Source organism: Passer domesticus, chromosome 4, assembly GCF_036417665.1.
Source record: "Passer domesticus isolate bPasDom1 chromosome 4, bPasDom1.hap1, whole genome shotgun sequence".
NCBI classification, from domain to species: domain Eukaryota; kingdom Metazoa; phylum Chordata; class Aves; order Passeriformes; family Passeridae; genus Passer; species Passer domesticus.
This window is the reverse complement of record NC_087477.1, coordinates 32,979,757-32,997,104: the sequence shown is the minus strand read 5'-3', so window position 1 is coordinate 32,997,104 and position 17,348 is coordinate 32,979,757. Positions and strand designations below refer to the sequence as shown.

Genomic DNA, 17,348 nt, shown 5'->3' with positions numbered 1-17,348 from the left:
AGCTCTGGATAGATGCAGAGAAATAAAAAGCAGCAACAATGAATTAAGTTTGGCAAAGACATTTTTGACCAGAAGCCTGACAACAAACCACACAAAGAAACAAGTTGGCATTAGAAGTTCTGAGACATGAAGGATTGCTTCATCCCCTTACCTTGAGCATGAGGGAGGACATTGTTCTGAGCTTGTCATTTGTGTAGTACTGACGATGCAAAAGAGGGTGATTGGCCATTTTTCTAAGTTGCATCATTGCATTTCCCATATCAGAGTTTTTCTCTGTAAACAAAGAAGGCATCTTTGTACTACTTTTGAAAATTAGTACAAAGCTCTACTTTGTACTACTATTGAAAAGAACCATCTGAAACACTGTTATTTCTCAGCAGAGCTTTGTTTGCAAGAACTCAGTTTGAAAATTCACCTACTACCTGAACTTCAAACAAATTCATAGAAGGGATATAGACAGTTTATGAACATTAGACATTTCTACAAAGCAAAGACTGTAGTCACATTCAACATATATCTCAGCATGACAAAATTCACCAAAAGCAAACAAGGCCCTTACGTACCATTACTGTTGATGGTTTTCTTAAGCTTGTTTAAGAGAGCCAAGTAGAGTTGTTCCTGTTTCTCAGACATCGCACACAGTTCAATGAGATCTTTTTTGGGAGGTAGTTGTTTAAGGACCTGACAAAATTATACCAGATAAAACCTGCATTGTCATGAACCATCAATAATTTTGCACTGTCTTATAGCTGTTATGATACTCTGTTAATTCTCTTCACCCCAGATCCTTTCACTGCTTGTAACTTCACTCAGGCAGCAATTTAACTCAGGTCTTGACCTAGATTATACATCAACCTCCCCTCAAGTAACATGGTCTGCACACTCCAGAACTACATGAAATAATATTTATTATATGCAATACTTCGGACCTACTCCCCTGCTAATCAGCATTACCCCCTTCAGACCACTGAAGTCTGCAAGTGCCCATTAACATTTTTTAAGATCAATAAGTAATTTAATCTCATATTATGGTGTTGGTCTCAGAGATTATCAGGCTTTTTGATAACACAAACCCATCATTCTAAAGATAAAATGTTACCTCATCTTTTACTCTTCTCAAGATGAATGGCTTTATTATCTGCTTTGCATGTGCAATTCTCTCCTTCTCATATATGCTTTGTTCTTCAGCACTCTTCTAAGGAAAACATTCAAAGAATTCAATTGCAGCATGAAGCTTTCAGCTCTGACACCACCACCTTAACTTCTCTAACTTGATTAAAACCCCAGCCAAAACAGCCATACTTGACCTGGCCATTAATATTCCAAGACATCCTGTTACAGGATATTTTCATGTAAAAAGTTTACTCAATTGCTTCATTTTCTAGATTTTCATAATCACATTACTTTTTTTCCATAAAATACCAATAAAACGGAAGTTATGCAGCAATAGCAGTCTTCTAGCAAAAAGGAAAAAACTTATTTTCAAGAAGAGAATTCATGATACTCACTGTTTTTGAAGAGAACATCCTTCGAATTTCACTTGTGCTACTGCTGAACATATCGGGCATGACAAAATTCAAGAGGGACATCAATTCCAACAGATTATTTTGAACGGGAGTCCCTGTTAGCAGCAAGCGATTCTTGGCCTGTTTGTCCAAAGTGCAAAGAGCAATGAGAAAGATTTGTCAAACGGGCTAAAAAATATTATTGGCAAAAAAACCACAGCTATGGAGAAGTGAGAAAATGAACTTTGTTTCAATAAGAACTATTTAAACTTGTATTATATCTGGAACTCATGGAATAATTTCCTTGTTAAGTCAACAAAACTGTTTACAGATCTGTGGGGAACTGCACACCAATTTAAGGCAATTAAAAAAGCATTCCTGGATCTATTAGGCTTCGTCTTGACTGATCTGTTTGGGCTTTGTTTTGGTTATTGTTGTTGGGTTTCTTTTGTTGTTTGGGGTACTTTTTCTTCCTCCTGATGACTGTGTTAATTGCTGCTTCCATATCAAGTTCTCTAATGTCATACAGACTTAGGCACAAGTTTTGTAGCAAGTACAAGCAAGTTTTATTGCTTAAAGAACAGCTTTTTAAAAAGGCTATTGATGAAAACATGATCTTGAAAAATACATTGCAGTAAATGATCTTAAGTTCATTATTACTGTACAAATATTATAGTGCTAGATCATATTATTCAGAGAAAGAGCTGTTCTCAAATCTTTTTCAAAACTCTGCTTACTCAGGCAGCAAGCCACAAAAAAAAATATTTACAAGCTGGCTTTTCTTACCCTATCAGAGTAGGTCCTCAAATACTACAAGGTTTCAGCACAAGTAATCAGAATAGCATCTTTAAAATCTTTACTACTATCAGATGTAATTGGGAATTTTCTTGAAATTTACTACATTTCTTTAGGAGCTTATGTCCCAGAAGTGATCACAGTGCAGCATCTACTCCTTAGACCACACCAACACTTAAACCCACTTGCATACTGCAGTTCCTTTAAAGTTACATGTCCTTGAACATTGCAGTTAATATTCCACTTTCCCCCTGCTTGTAACTCCTACAGAAAACCCAGGAGCTGTCCCCTCTAACCCAGCAATAACTAAATCTCTTACATTAATTGTCATGAGGTGCTGGTAGCGGATAGAGCTCATGTTCTTGAGCATATGACCCTCATCAAAAATTGCATAGTTAAGCTTCAGCCTGCGGAACAGTCCTCGATCATCCGAGCTGCTGATTGCAGAGTTGTATCTGTCAGAGACAAATATCACTTGCACTTAGTCTCTCTCTGAAAATGAATGTACTGTTATCACAATCAAATTAAATTCTCTAATATTAAGAGTTATGGAGAAAGTGCATGAGGGGCAGTAGAACTCCCTGGAAATAACCAACTACAACAGAGTTCTTTACTGGTAAATTATTTCAGTTTACTTGATGAGCCAATGCTTTCAGCAACACTTCCTAAAAATTTGCTGAAGTCTATTACAATGTAATATTATCTGCAATATACATGCTGACAGACACATATCTAAAGCACCTATGACACAGTATCTCTTACATTATCATAAAACCCTAGTTAACCATTATCCGAAACCCAAATCCTAAAATTGTCTGGTTTCTTGTACCACTAGAGGTCAGCAGGACCTCACTAAAGCTCCCTGTTTGTAGTGTTTTAACTGTACTTACGTAGTCACGATCACATTGAAATCAACGACTTTATTGTGAATGTCCAACCTGAGATGTTTCCTATCTTCTTGGGACCCTAAAGAAGGACAAATCATAAAATGAGTATAGTTATGTATATTTATATACATGTAATAATTAAAGACACTGCAGAGAAATCACTCATCAATAAATCTGTATACTTCAACAACTGTCTTAAAACAACACTGCCAAGAGCAATTAATCTTTTCTTGCACTTGCCATGCAAGCAACTGCATTATTGGATTCACTTCCAAACTAGATTCCTCACCATAGTAAAAGAGGACATTCAGTTCAGGACACCACAGATGAACTTCTCTTATCCAGTTATCTGTAAGACAACATTAAAACAAAACCCAAGTAATTTTAATTTATTAGGTCCTACCGTTTCACACTTCAGCATCAACCCAAACATCTGATTTTGATGCAAATCCCTTTGAATTCTCCTGAAGGTTAAGAGACGTTCTGTCTTAAAACTGTAAAACTGGCAAGTAAGAAACTGGATCAACCCTAACTGGGCTTTAGTAACTCAACCAGCTTGCTCTTTAAACTCCTGCAGGAACAGACCCTGCATCATCTGTAACCACTGTATGAAATAAACACAATGTGTAACTCTGCAGCTTGGTTTCTTCCCTAGACAGTTAAATCCCCAGAAAGCAAATCACTTAATCTGTCGGTACTTGCCTGCAGAAGTGTATCACCAGGAGAGACAGTGCCTCTGGGAGCCTGACATCCCAGCTGTGCAGCTCCAGGTGTGCAGCAGCACAGCAGCCACAGGCAACACTGCTGTGCCCAAGGGGAAGCTCCTTGACAGCCAACAAGTGCTGACCCCAAACCACAGCAGAAGGGGGATGCTGCTAAATGCCACTTGGGGAGGGGAGGGACCCAGGTCAGGGGTGAGGAGACACCTCTGGAAATGTCAGGAAAACTGCCAGCAGACTGCACTGCCCAGGCATTGCCAACCTGCCTCTACTATTGGGACTCTAAGACTGACTTCTCAAAAGCACCTTTCTTCACATAATTGCACACACCTCAGGTTTTAATATATGCATTATTAAGAGTTGTTTTAAAAAGTGGGTTCCAGTAGAGTTTGAAAGCACAGTAAAAGTGAGGATTTCAAATTTAAGTTGAACAACTGGAAACTTTTCTGATGCATCAAAAGAGATTTTTGAAGCCCAAATAAGTATTTTATACTAAAAACAGCATTTACTTTCTAAACTCAACTTGTTACTTCCCCTGCCATTCAACAAATCCAAATTTAACTCCATCAATAACCATTTTCTGCTCAACCTCATCAGCTTTGGTAACATTTTATTCCATCATCCTCTTTCCAATTTCAACTGAAGCTATAAAACAATCAGAACACACAAGTAAAAGACAGTTAGCCTCATCATTTTAGGATTTTCATCTGCTTTGACAGATGCTGTGCAGTAAAGAGGAAAAAAAGACAGTGAATGTTTAAAATGTCATTGAACCTAGCCCTAAGCACAGCCTGAAGACTAGCAAGTTCAGCCAATACTCAATAAGTAAAAAGAATACTTTGCTACACAAGTTCAGATTGTAACAAGCACCTTCATTTTTTTCAAAGCAGACAGATTGTCTTAAAAAAGTTCCATGCTAAGTCTAATTAATTCAGAAAAAGCATGCCTGCAGTATGGTCTGCATTCCAATTCAAATGACTTAAGGAGCTGATTACCATCATAAGAAAATCCAATTTTCTTTCATTAATTTATCTTTGCTTTACAATATGTCCATGATTGGCTCGGTTCTTTTTTCTCTAACAAAAAGATTTTTGAAGGTTGTAACTTACCTATCGTTGAAGCTGGCACAACTATCAAGTGGGGACCTTTATTGCCCTCTTGGTAGAGATAAGCCAGAAATGCAATAGCTTGAATTGTTTTTCCTAAGCCCTAAGAGAAAATAAATCCATTTAAACAAAATTTACCATCTGCATGACATAAAATTGTTTTGAATTCTTAAGACAATTACAGTGTATTGATGACCCAGTAAAGATTAGAAATCTGATCAGAAAATTTGCTCTGAATAACTAAGCTTACAGAAGACAACTCCTTAAGTACAACCTCAAACTTCCTTATCATTTCAGCTCAATATTTGAACAAAGATTCATGTTTTCAATTAATGAAGTCTTTCATTTTAGTTCAAGTTCATCCCTCAAATAATCTCCAGAAATTTACCTTCCTAAACCAATGGTGCAGAGAAAAATCATTACTTAGAAACTAAATGCCTATTTCCATTTGACCCAGTTGTACAAAGGGTATTCCAGTATTTCTGAAGTGGAATTTAATATGCAAATCAGATTAAAGATAAGCCTACATTTCCACCAACACTCACTTTTCCTGTTTTTTGCATCTTGAATTAAAAAATTTTGCGTATCTACCACAAAAAAACCCCCATATTCTTACTAGCATGAAATATACAGAAGTTGAGAAACACTGCCTAAATCACAGCAAGGCAAAGCAGTGCTTTCATTCATGGTCCATCAGAAGACAAACAGCAGCCAGGATTAAAAACAACAGACCACAAATTCAGCAGCTGCACCAATAAGTTTTTTCTGTTGTACAATTATGGGTGGTATCAGCCATTAACAAAACCTCAAATGCAACAGCTTGTCTCTCTTAGTTCACAGTTGATGAGGAGTGTCATGACAAGAGATGGTGGAAATGCTGCTTCTGGAGAAGCAGAGAAGGTTTCTACCCACTTGGTTTTTCCTGCATTGTTATCTGCCTGTTTTGAAACTGGTGAGGAAATCAAGAACATAGGAGCGGGGGTCACTACACTAAATGTTGTAGAATTAATTCTATTTCTGGCCGAGGAGCTGTTAAACTCAATGGTTTGAAAATAACCTGTTATGGTAGAAACCAGTTCCATTGCACCAGAAGACACTATATGATTTTTAAGTGTCCATGAATCTTAGGCTATCTTTGATTTTCAGATGGAAAGGAGTTGAGCAGCTTCTAAGATCCTGGAGAACTGTTTGCAATTTAGGATTACTTATAATCTCCTGGAGGTTTCTAGGCAAGGATTTAACAAAGCCTTTTTTGCAAAATTTTAACAATTCTTAAATAAGCAGTTTAACACTTACCATTTCATCAGCCAAGATGCCATTCAATCTGTGCTTATACAGCAGTGCTAACCAGTTCAAACCAATCTTCTGATATGGCTTCAGTTTCAAACTGTTAAAAACAATTAAGCTTATTACCACCTTTTATTTGTTTCTCCTCGAAACACAGCTTTACACTCACTGTAATCACAGACTGGCAGATTTAACACTGCCTTTATTTAACACTGCATTAATTTTAATGCACTCCAGACCTAGTAGTGAAAAACACAAACTTTCTTAATCAGTCACCTGTACACAAACTGAATTGCATATCTCCATTTTCACAGACCTTAAATGATCAAAGTGAGTGACAAAAGAAATACTTCTCTTCTACAATCAGTGATACACAACCAGATAAAAGCAGTTAGAGAACTACTCATTTCTAAAAGACACAATTAATTCAGTGGCGTTTTGCAGCTGCATCCCTAATTTTGCTCTGTTGTGCAATTACTCTATGTGTCAGCACCAAAGAAAAACCCAAACACACAACCCACAAAACACACTCAACAGAAGTCACCCAGTTCAGCACTTTTTCCAAAGAAGAAGCATCACTGACATCCTTCCTCCTAAGACTTCCTACCTCCTTCCAGGCTTTATTTTCACACAGCTGAGTATCTTTTGCTTCTAACAGCATCCAACTGGAATTCAAGCTGCTACTTTGGCCATTCCCACTACACCCCTACATTTCTTAACCCTTAGAATAATACCCTCCACCACATCCATTTCCATTCCTCCTAACAGCTATTTGGAGATCCTTAGCAATTTACTTCTCTGAAAGAAATCCTTCCCAACAACACATTCCAGCTGCCACTCCGACTAGATACAGAGTTCCAGATTACTTGGTACACCTGAACTTCCTGACCAATGTCTTTCATTCAGCTGATAAACCTGCCCAGTTGGCTTAGATTTGTTCCAATTTAGCATTTTTGAAATCAAATTCTATTTGAAATCTGCCCCTCATTACAGACACAGGTTTGCTTGGGTTTTTATTTGAAATAAGTTGAAAATTCATGATTCCATTGCTTAAGGTCAGCTGGTATATTCACCAGAAACTGGAGGAAATAAAACAGTTATAATTTTTTATGCTCTTATCCTGCCCACCAGCTTTCCTGATACACTTAAAAAACTGTTAAGATTCTCTCACTGAGTGCTACTAAGTGTCAAAAATCTGCAACTCTACTTTCAGAGACTACAGTTCTGAAAATCCCAGTCTTCAAGTACACCTTATTGTCCAACACCCTTCTAAAGTATAAAAATGAGAGATACTGAGAGATACCTGCGATTCAGAATGGAGGGTTGCTCTATGTTCCATCCACATCCTCCACCTCTAGTAATACTGGTTACCTGTTTTGTCAGTTTATTGGAAATGTCTTCACATTTATTCATGAGCTTTAGAACCACATCCCTCTCCTTCAGCAGTATCTTGCAGTTCCACACTATATCCTCTGACAAACCAGAAGTCTTCGTCATTTTTGTAAACTGCAAAATAATAATAATTAAAAACCCATGAACACTGGTAATAGCAATTGCAGTGAAAATCCACAGCTGATGCAGGCAGTAATTCAAGTAGTAGACAGCAACAGCATCCCCATCTACTCTCAAAATTCCAAATACTCCTTACACTTGGCCCACTGCAAACTGTGTGAATCCACACTGAAGGTTGTCATTGCAGCTCCTCACATTATGAAACTTGAAATCTTAAGTGATAAAAATTCTCTGAAGAGTTACTAACATAAAATACAAGCACTAAACTCAAAATCCTCAACAGGAGGCAACACACACTGCAAAGGCCAGCTTTGAAGGCCAGGCACACTAACAGAACAAAATCCCAAAAGGAAGGAAAAAAAACCACTGATTCTCATTAAGATGCCCTTTTAAACAAACCCTGTTACATACTAAAGGTAGAAAATGTAAGCATAATGTAGGCACCAAGGCAAACAAATACACCTATAATGAAGGTTATTACACTTTGTTATGGTCTGTCTGGAGCTCAGCATTACTTGGTTCCAGTTTTAACTCTACCACAAAGGTAGTCAAAGTGGACTTAGGCATTGTGCCAAGTTTTTTGTGGTCACCAAGTACTTCCAGTACAACAAGCGTTACTTCCACAACTTGCTTCCTCAAGTCCACACTATAAACACTGCATTTCCCTCCTCCAAATTTCAGATCTTCATCACAGTATGAATATTTTACATGTCAGAGACAAGCAGCCTCAAGTTGTATCAAAACAGGCCCCTCGGGCCCATCAATTTCTCCTAAATTCCACTTAGAGCCATCTGCAGAAAGTGTAAAACCTACCACTATAAATATTTCTGCAGTAACTGGGGTCATATTTGTAATTATAGTATTTGCACAAGTAGTTATGCATATTTCACTGTAAAGAACAGGCTTTTTTTATTTATTAATGTATTTAAAGAGTTGAAGAATACAAGGTGTTTTGGATTCAGCATCCCTGTATTAAAATACAAGTAGTTTTCACACAGATTTTTCTGAATTTTAGACCAGGGATCTGTTAAAATTTAGCACAAAACTTCATATGTCTATACCCTCCAAGAACTCCTTCCATAAAAAACAAGTCGTATGATCCAGCTATTATGTTTTAAGTAACTCACCAATCTTGTCACGTTGCAGAGTAAAAGCAAGTTTAAGGTAAAGACTATAACCAGATTAAAAACAGAATTTAAGAAACATTCAGAAATGTTTAGAAAAATATCTTAAAAATAACCAGAGTGAGGCAATTACAGTCTGGGGGTATGTTTTTGTTTGTGCTTTTTTGATTTTAAACAAACTCCAGAAAGTTGACCAACACTCCTAGGTTAGACCAGGCTAAGATACACGTTTCAACACCTGTAAAGAAATTTTCTAAATAGACACCCCTATTTAGAAATAAAAAAGAACACAGTTTTTAATAGGTGTCTACAAAATTTCGACATTTGTTTTGATGACTAAAGCTTTGGTTGGCATGAATAGAAAATCCTGTAATCCATAAATAAAGGTGTGGAGAATTGAGCCATCTGTTATGAACAGAAATTGTATTGTTTCATGTCAGCACAGTAACATCCACATCCAAGTTGCAACAAGAAATACTTTAGCCACTGGTTTGCATGTGAAGCACAGGGTGCTACCCTGCTCAGAAGTCAAAGCAGATCCACAGGTGGCCTTTGCTTTCTAGAGGTTCTGATACCCTCCCAAGTTCAGCTTTTTTCAAATGAGGCCCAAAAATGTGAGACCATCATGGAAATTGAGCCCATGAGCTTTCCCAGCATATTTGGAATTGCCACACCAGCACATTCTGCCTGGGCTTACTTTACACCACTTGCAAGATGATGATGGCTTTCCCTTTAATGCCTAAGGGTGAAAGTCAGCCTCGACCAACAAAAACCAGTTCCACTGTAAGCAGTTGGTAACCTGCTGCATTTGCTGCTTCCCTTCAGCTGGCTTTGGTGCAATGTGGTTCTGGAGTCTGGTTTTTGTGGCAGTTTGTACATATGGAGGCAAACAAATAGAGATGACAAAGGTGGAGCTACTCTCCCTTGAGTCTGTACCTCCTAGCTCATATACTGCTGCAGTGTACAGAATATGATGGACAAGTACATCAAGCTCTGACAGCTCAGTTCTCCCATTCCCCTGTAAAGTAAGTGATGTACTATGTCAGTATTTCAATGTAACACTTTCCATCACTTGACTTGGTGTGTATTCTCTAAGAATTTCTGTAGACCACAAAGTCTTTAAATGTAAGACAGCTTATTTTGTGATAGAATAATACTGTGAATGACAAAAATGAGAGGATACATGCAAGTCTCACACTGATACATATGTTTTTACACTAAAAGGAAATCCCAGCACATAACAGTTATACACCTTAAAAAAAATGAAACAGAACAGCATTAAACCCTCTCCACTTCCTCTCCCACATTTACCAGAAGAAGCAGAAAATTGCAAGACCACCAATCCAGACCCCAGAACCTCGGCTGAGCATCTCTGGGAGCCAGTCTAGGCTTTGCTTTTGTTTCTTGGCACACAGTGAGGGCAGGCAGGCACTGCCCTTACATGACTGTGCTCACAGGCTCTCTGCTGAGAAATGGCGCAAGCGCTGCCATTTCCAACACTGGGCACTTCCACAGGTGGGAAATGAGAGTGCTATTAAAATATAATTAAGCACCAACAAGTTTTATAGAGGAGTTAGGATGACGAGGAAGGGCAATTGGTGCCCACAAGTGCTTCCATCAAGGAAAGAAACCATCCTGTCTGCTGGCCCACAATGTGTGCCAGTCAGGTGTCATCAGGACCTCAAAGCAAACAGGAGAGAGCAGTGAGAAGCCAACACAGAAGACTGGGGAGACCTCACTGCAGTTACAACTTCCTCACAAGGGGAATCAGAGATGCAATCACAGATCTTTTCTCTGTGGTGACCAGGGACAGGACCTGAGGAAATGGCCTGAACCCGTGCCGGGGAAAGTTGATGCTGGATATTAGGAAAAGAAACCAGGTTTCCTCCTGGAAAATGTACTTGACCTACAGTGTAGGCATTTCTAAACTGCCAAATGAATTATCTACGTAAGCAAGGACAATTTCAGCTCTCTCCCAATTATTTTGAGAGCCATGTCTACTAAGTTTTTTCTGTGTGTTTTAAGCATTACAAGATCAAGTTAAACACTTGAAATATCTACTCTAAAGAATAAGTATTTCCAAGTGCTCTTATTAATCTTATGAGCTTATAAAATTAATTTAAAGCCTCTTGAAACAAAATAGTTTAGTCCAACTTAAAAAAAACCCATCTAGAATAAAAAAATACATTCTCATTTATGTTTTCCTGGAATAAAACATTCAATTTACAAATAAGTAGGCTTTATTGTTAATCTCAGACTGAGAGTCTTAATATCTTCCTCAATTCTAATAATGAACAAGTGGTAACAACTTGTAGTACTTCACATTGTGTTACACAAGATACCATTACAATAAAAAGAGAATTAAAATTAAGCCAATTTCTTTAATGCTCTAACTGAATCAGCCCTCCCCATTATTCTAACCACCCTTATTAATTGGTAGGAAAAACACTGGGTTACTGAGTTACTGGATCTTTATAAAAATTAAATCCACACTGATACAAAACATCTGCTAAAATCTGCTGCAAACCACTTCTACTCTGGGCAAGTATTCACAACACTACATAAACATGTGGCTGCTGACAGCAGCAATCTTCATGAAAGACAAATTCTGAATGCAAACAGGCCCATGCAGTGGTTTTTTTACTGTAAAATATTTAACACAGAAAAAGAAAAGAGCCCTGTAGCAAATACTTCTGCAAAGAATTAAGCTCAGACAAAATCCAACAAGTTTAGAAAGTAATAGCTTTATGACAGATGTTCTGTGAGAAGCCAACGGCTTGGGGCAAAACGGATTTCTTTTGCAGCATACCAATACCTCGTATTTTTTCACGTATCGTCTTCTTGTCTCCCCCCCCACCCCTTACAACACAAAGATCACTTTGTTTTCCTTAAAATTCTGTTTAGTAACTCTTATTCTTTCGTGGTAATATATTTCACACACTGAATAATAAATGTTATTTTTTTTACACATATTGAAAAAGTTCTTGCATACATCAGTGGGGGGTTCAGAATAAACACTGATGAAAAAACACCAATTATTCTGTAAAAAGGCCTGTGCACAGTCACTGCTTTAAAATCCAAAGCACCAATAACTGAAATCGAGACAATCTGCTGTAACAGACTGTAAGAACTCAAATTTCTTACCAGGACATTGCTCTTAGCAGGTCTGAGGTCTTGCAGTTAACTAAAACTGTACAAAATGTGAAGTCTACAAACAAGCCATGGTAAACATCTGAAAGTAACAACAAAGCGACAGCAGATAATGTACTTACCAACAGACACTGTTTTCCTTTCTGTGGTGGATTGTGGCTTAACCTTCTGATGCTTTACCTTTCATTAATAAAACACAGCAGCTCATTCCACTAAAAATGGCTGCATTGCTTAGCTAGCAAAACCATGCTAGACACTAAGCTGCAGCAGAATAAAGGCACAAAAGAAGGAAAAAAAAGAGAACGACCATTTCTTGCCTGGAACTGAAAATATCCATGCTGGCTTCTTCAATCATGGAGCTACCCTGGAAGCTGCTGCTGCTGCACAAGTGTCTGCAGTAAAGGTCCTGCCACATTCTTCCCTCCTGCATGGGTTTTCAGCTACAAGAGCTCAGAACAGGCTAGCAAACACCTTCTCAAGTGAAAGCTCTAATTTCTCCTTCTGCAGTGAAATCAACCAACTTTCTGTGCTACAGAGTGAGTGACAGTAATGTCAGCCAATCAGCTTGAGTTTTCCAGAAAAATCACCCCTTAATTCATTCAAAATCAGGTCATATGACACTATTTGAAATGCTATTGGCTTAGGAGGAACATAGCATTTCAGCCTAATGAGGATAAGGCCACCCATCTAAGCCTCCCTAGGCTGAAGCCACCTTGACTCTAGGCAGGCTGGGGATAGGAAAGGAAGAATGCAGACCTACCAGAGCCTCCCAGCTGTTAAAGGGCCGGAGCGCTATTATCTTCTGAGCCTTTTTCTGAGAACACTGGGGAATCAGAGACAGTTCACTCAGGGAAGCATCCTGCAGGAAGCTGAGGATTTTCGCTTTGTAGCCATCCTCCATCACTTCGTCACCGCTGCTGTAGTCCTCATCCAGGGAGCTTCCGCCGTCTTCAGAAGCGGACTCGTCCTCCGTGTGTTCTGTTTCTCTCTCAGCACTCCAAATGCTCCTTTTGCCTTTGTCCTTTTTCTGAAAGCCATTCTGCTCTTTCTCAGAAGCCTTCTGCTTCATCTTATCTTTACTCTCCTCATTCTGGGTTTTAGTGGATGCTTCAGTCCAGTCAGCAACTTTACTTTTGGGAGGAAATTCTATACCTGTGCATGCAACACAGAAGGTACCAAGTCAATGCATACTGGTATGGGGCTGATGAAAACACAAGCTGTTCTTCCAAAGTAAAACCTACAGATCTGTAAAACACAGTTCTAGCATTTAATACACAAGAACTCAAAGCAGGTGACCCTAAGAGAACAGAAAAGCAAATCTGTATAAAATATGTAAATAGCTCTAACTGTGAGTGGAAGATAAGTAAAGCTCATTTGTAGAATGGTCAAATAGCAGAAGGTTTTAAGTATCTTAAAATACAGATGATCAATATAATGTCATATTTGTGAACTGCAGAAGCTCTGAATGCAAGCAAACAGTTAAGAAGTCTGATGTATCCTTAAGATGAGACACTGGTTCCACTGCACCTGACTGCAGAGATATCAATTCTGACTTGAGAAAACAAGCCTTCTTTCACCAAGAAAATAATAATTTTTTTCCATTTTAATGCACTGTAGTACAGTATTTGGGGTGGGACACTGAAAACATGCACTTGCTAAAAAACCTCAAATAATGAGCCATCTCCAACCAAAACAACTTAGCTGCCTTAAAATAAGACAGAAGGTGTTTAACTGAACACAAGCAAGTAATTTTCAGAAGGGCCTTGTAAGGGTTTTGATTCCTTCATTGCAAGAGAGCACTTGCAGTACAGAAGTTTCTCTTCTCTCCAATCCCAGCTTGCTGCTGATTGAGCCCAACCCTGACATGTGCCTTCTCAGAAGCAGGAGCAAGGACACAACTTCCTGAGCACTGCTAGCTCTCTCCACCAGTAAAAAACCAGTTAAGAACACTACCCTGTCCCAAGAACACTTAAATAGCTGATATAGCAAAACATGTACATATCTGACAGCTGTGTAACACACTGAAAAGTAATCAACTCATTAAATAGGACTTAAGTTCTAACTTGCAGATTTACTTGGATTCACTGGGTTTGCTCCCTGCCACGCTTAAAGTACTGGGATTTACAGATGGGTTGCAAAATTCAAGGCCTGCTTCTCAGATGTTCCTCCCCTACAACATATTTTAAAATTGACAAAATAGCATGTATGACTTGTTACCTATGCAGTTATTTGTAATTACTGGTTTGGAAACCAGTAATTTACAAATAGTGCAGTTAAAAAAACCCTTTTTTTTTTAAACAAGCAGGAAGGGAGCAGGTATCAGCTTTGACATGCACCAAAATATATTTTAAGAGATACCCATAGGTAATTACAACTTCTTATACCTATCTGTATTAGCAGGGCAAAGATATTTATCCCTAGTTAGAGAGCAAAAATAAAAATACAGAAAAATTGAGCTTCCTTCTTTTAACCTCACTTTAATACTAATTTAAAGTATAAGTGCAAGTTTCTAGGCATAGTACTGTCATTGTGGAACATTCAAAAATATTTGCATCACATGTCTGTTTTGTCTTTGGATAAAATGAATTATAAATCTGTCTTTACCCTCCTCGTCGTCTGCAAATATTTTCAGGGCCTCCAGTGCATCATGAAACACCCAGTTATGTTCCTCAAGTACCTCTCTCAGCTCCTAGTAAAAAATAAGACATTTCTATTGTGGTGAGATAAGTGCAAGTTAAATTTCTGTGCCTAGTAACATCAGTCAAAGAAAACCCCTGTAAATCAGATAATTTAAAATAAATGGAAATCAAAACGAGAAAACCCTTCAGTTTCTTGTACACTCAGTTTAGGCAGAGCTGTACTCCACTCTTTAAAAGTATAAGAACACACATGAACAATCTTTGCTTCCAACAATTTCAAGCACAGTAATGAAAGAGCTTGACTAGCTGCTGAGGACCATCAGGTACTGAAGTAATACAAAGTGCTAAATATATTTAGTAGTCTGGGGAAGAAGAGTGAAAGACGGAGGGATCATTTCCTCTTCATTTTTACAATAAGTCATCAAATTTGACTATGCTAGGCTTGTCATAGGGCCAGAAATGTAGGAAGATAAGTCCCCTGTAGCCCTAACCACATCTCACAGCTCTGAGCTCAGGACAAGTTACATTCTAAAAGCAGGAACAGTAAAGCCTTCCTACCCCGGGCTCTTTCTTGAAGTGCTGTCAGTAAAAGAAGTGTTTCATACGGACTATCAACAGCTGCAGTTTTCTTAAGAACACAAAACCTGATGTGCCATCGGGGGACATCAGCTCACCTCCTTATCCAGTCCAGGGAATGTACTTTGCAACTTCTTCACGAGCATCTCTTGCCTCTCCCATTGTCTTTTGGGTTCTGAGTCATCCAGCTATGTTAAAAAAGGTACCTATTAGGTTTAATACTAATTACAGCTACAGAAACAGAAGAAAAGCTTATCAGTATTGTTTTATCCTTAAAGAGCTACTCTAAATGACAAAAGTACTTAAGACAAATTCAAGCTTAAGTGATTCCTAATCAATAGTCAATGATAAAAGACCAGAACTTTAATGAACATAGAAAACGTCTTCAGTCATGAAAAACTGGGACTCTTTACTTGATAAGCATATACAGTACAAACTTATATACCAAAACATAAATAATATAGAACTGTCTAGTTTATTTTGCTTTAAAATCAAAAGTTATTAGAAATTCTGAATGATAATGAAGGCAGAAGACATCAGGTTTGGTGATCAGATTAGCTTACAAAGCATGTGGTGTTTAACCCACTACAAACATGTCAAATGGTGTGTTTATATTAAGATTTACGGGTAAAAAATTCCACAAATATTATGTCACAGCATCATGCAGTCACATCAAAAACTAGTAAAACTTTTCATCAACAATAGCTTCACTAACAGCTACTATCAGCCTGCAAAATGGAAGTTAACAAGTGCCAAAACTTCCACGGGCCACAAGCTGTTCTGCTTCATACTGCTCACATCAGCTCCTTCCTAGAGCTTTGAATGCAAACTGGTTACAGAGCTACTTGTGTACAGCAGAGATACCACCATTTACTTAGCTGAAGGAGCACAGACCACTTCAGCCAGAGGCACTCTTGAGTAGAAAAGGACATTATTCCTTTCCTCAGTGAGTCTTAATGTCACTTAGAGAGCTAGAGTTTGTAGAAGAGCTGCCCAAGTAAGTTCTGGTCTTAGGAACCACATGGAAAAGCAAGACTAAGAAAAAAGGCCTGCAAGTTCTCACTATAGTTCTCTAGAATGAGTTCCAAAAATCCACATTCCACATGTTTTTTCCTAATCCTTCCCCCTTTAATTGTAATGAAACTGTTAAGAACAGAAATGAAGTTGATATATAAAACCAGGTCCAGTGGAACATGGTTTGCTAGGTGGCTGGTTAATAACTAACTACAGCCTCCTTTCATAACCAAACCCAGGGGTTTGGTGAGGAGGAACAAACCCAGTTCACATCTCTTTCAGGAAGAAGGAATTACAAATGAGTTGTAATATTTTTGCTTTAATAGCAAACTGTGTTTTCTTTGTTTGGTTCTGTTTGAGGACAATATTAGCCTAAATTTCAACACAGCCACTCTCCTTCACGCAGCCTCCAGTATTTATGTAGAATTCCCTTTCTCTACATAAGTAGCTTTCAAGGATGTCTTCTGGGATGCCTGGGAGAGAGCCTCTGACAGCACTGCAGGACTGCCAAATACCATCCTGAATGCACCGGGATCATGACATAGCTCCCATTTATTAGCAGAGGTCAAAGTAGTCATTCCTTTAAATGCAACCAATTAATTATTTTTAAAGATTTCCCCAAGTCATAGCTTCAAATATATATGCAACATCTATAACAAAGAATAGCAGTAGATATAGCGAAATATGTTAACTTCATGTGCTTGAGGAAATGCAAGGAATGACCTGAGGAGGAAAAGTGATCCAGAGCCTGTAATTCCCACTGATGCTCACAAAAACTGAATGGCACTCAGAGCCTCACACACTGCTACCTGCCATCAACTACTTCCATCAAAAGCAGTGAACTGGCTGGTGTGATACAAACCCACAAGCACTAAAGAACAAAGCAGTCATTCCATTCAGAATACCAACAATAAAAAATCACATAAATCTCATCCAGATGGCAGGATTTGATTTGAGTTAATTTTCTGATAAACACACCACTGTCACTGACCCAGACATGTCAGTGACATTACCTGTCACTGACCCAGACAGGT

At 38.3% G+C, this 17,348-nt stretch overlaps 1 protein-coding gene across 3 annotated transcripts in view; it reads right to left on the bottom strand.

Annotated features, from left to right (window-relative positions):
- SMARCAD1 (SWI/SNF-related, matrix-associated actin-dependent regulator of chromatin, subfamily a, containing DEAD/H box 1) overlaps positions 1-17,348 on the bottom strand; it is a 118,230-nt gene that overhangs the window by 4,791 nt on the left and 96,091 nt on the right. For all 3 annotated transcript variants that reach the window (XM_064416960.1, XM_064416961.1, XM_064416962.1), the window contains 13 exons: positions 15,399-15,488; positions 14,690-14,774; positions 12,846-13,237; positions 7,603-7,805; positions 6,309-6,399; positions 5,016-5,115; positions 3,477-3,536; positions 3,191-3,266; positions 2,620-2,755; positions 1,509-1,646; positions 1,100-1,195; positions 564-681; positions 152-273 (listed from right to left, as the gene is read on the bottom strand). In XM_064416960.1, coding sequence (XP_064273030.1) covers positions 152-273; positions 564-681; positions 1,100-1,195; positions 1,509-1,646; positions 2,620-2,755; positions 3,191-3,266; positions 3,477-3,536; positions 5,016-5,115; positions 6,309-6,399; positions 7,603-7,805; positions 12,846-13,237; positions 14,690-14,774; positions 15,399-15,488 — 1,707 coding nt within the window. The remainder of the gene's footprint in view (positions 1-151; positions 274-563; positions 682-1,099; positions 1,196-1,508; positions 1,647-2,619; positions 2,756-3,190; positions 3,267-3,476; positions 3,537-5,015; positions 5,116-6,308; positions 6,400-7,602; positions 7,806-12,845; positions 13,238-14,689; positions 14,775-15,398; positions 15,489-17,348) is intronic.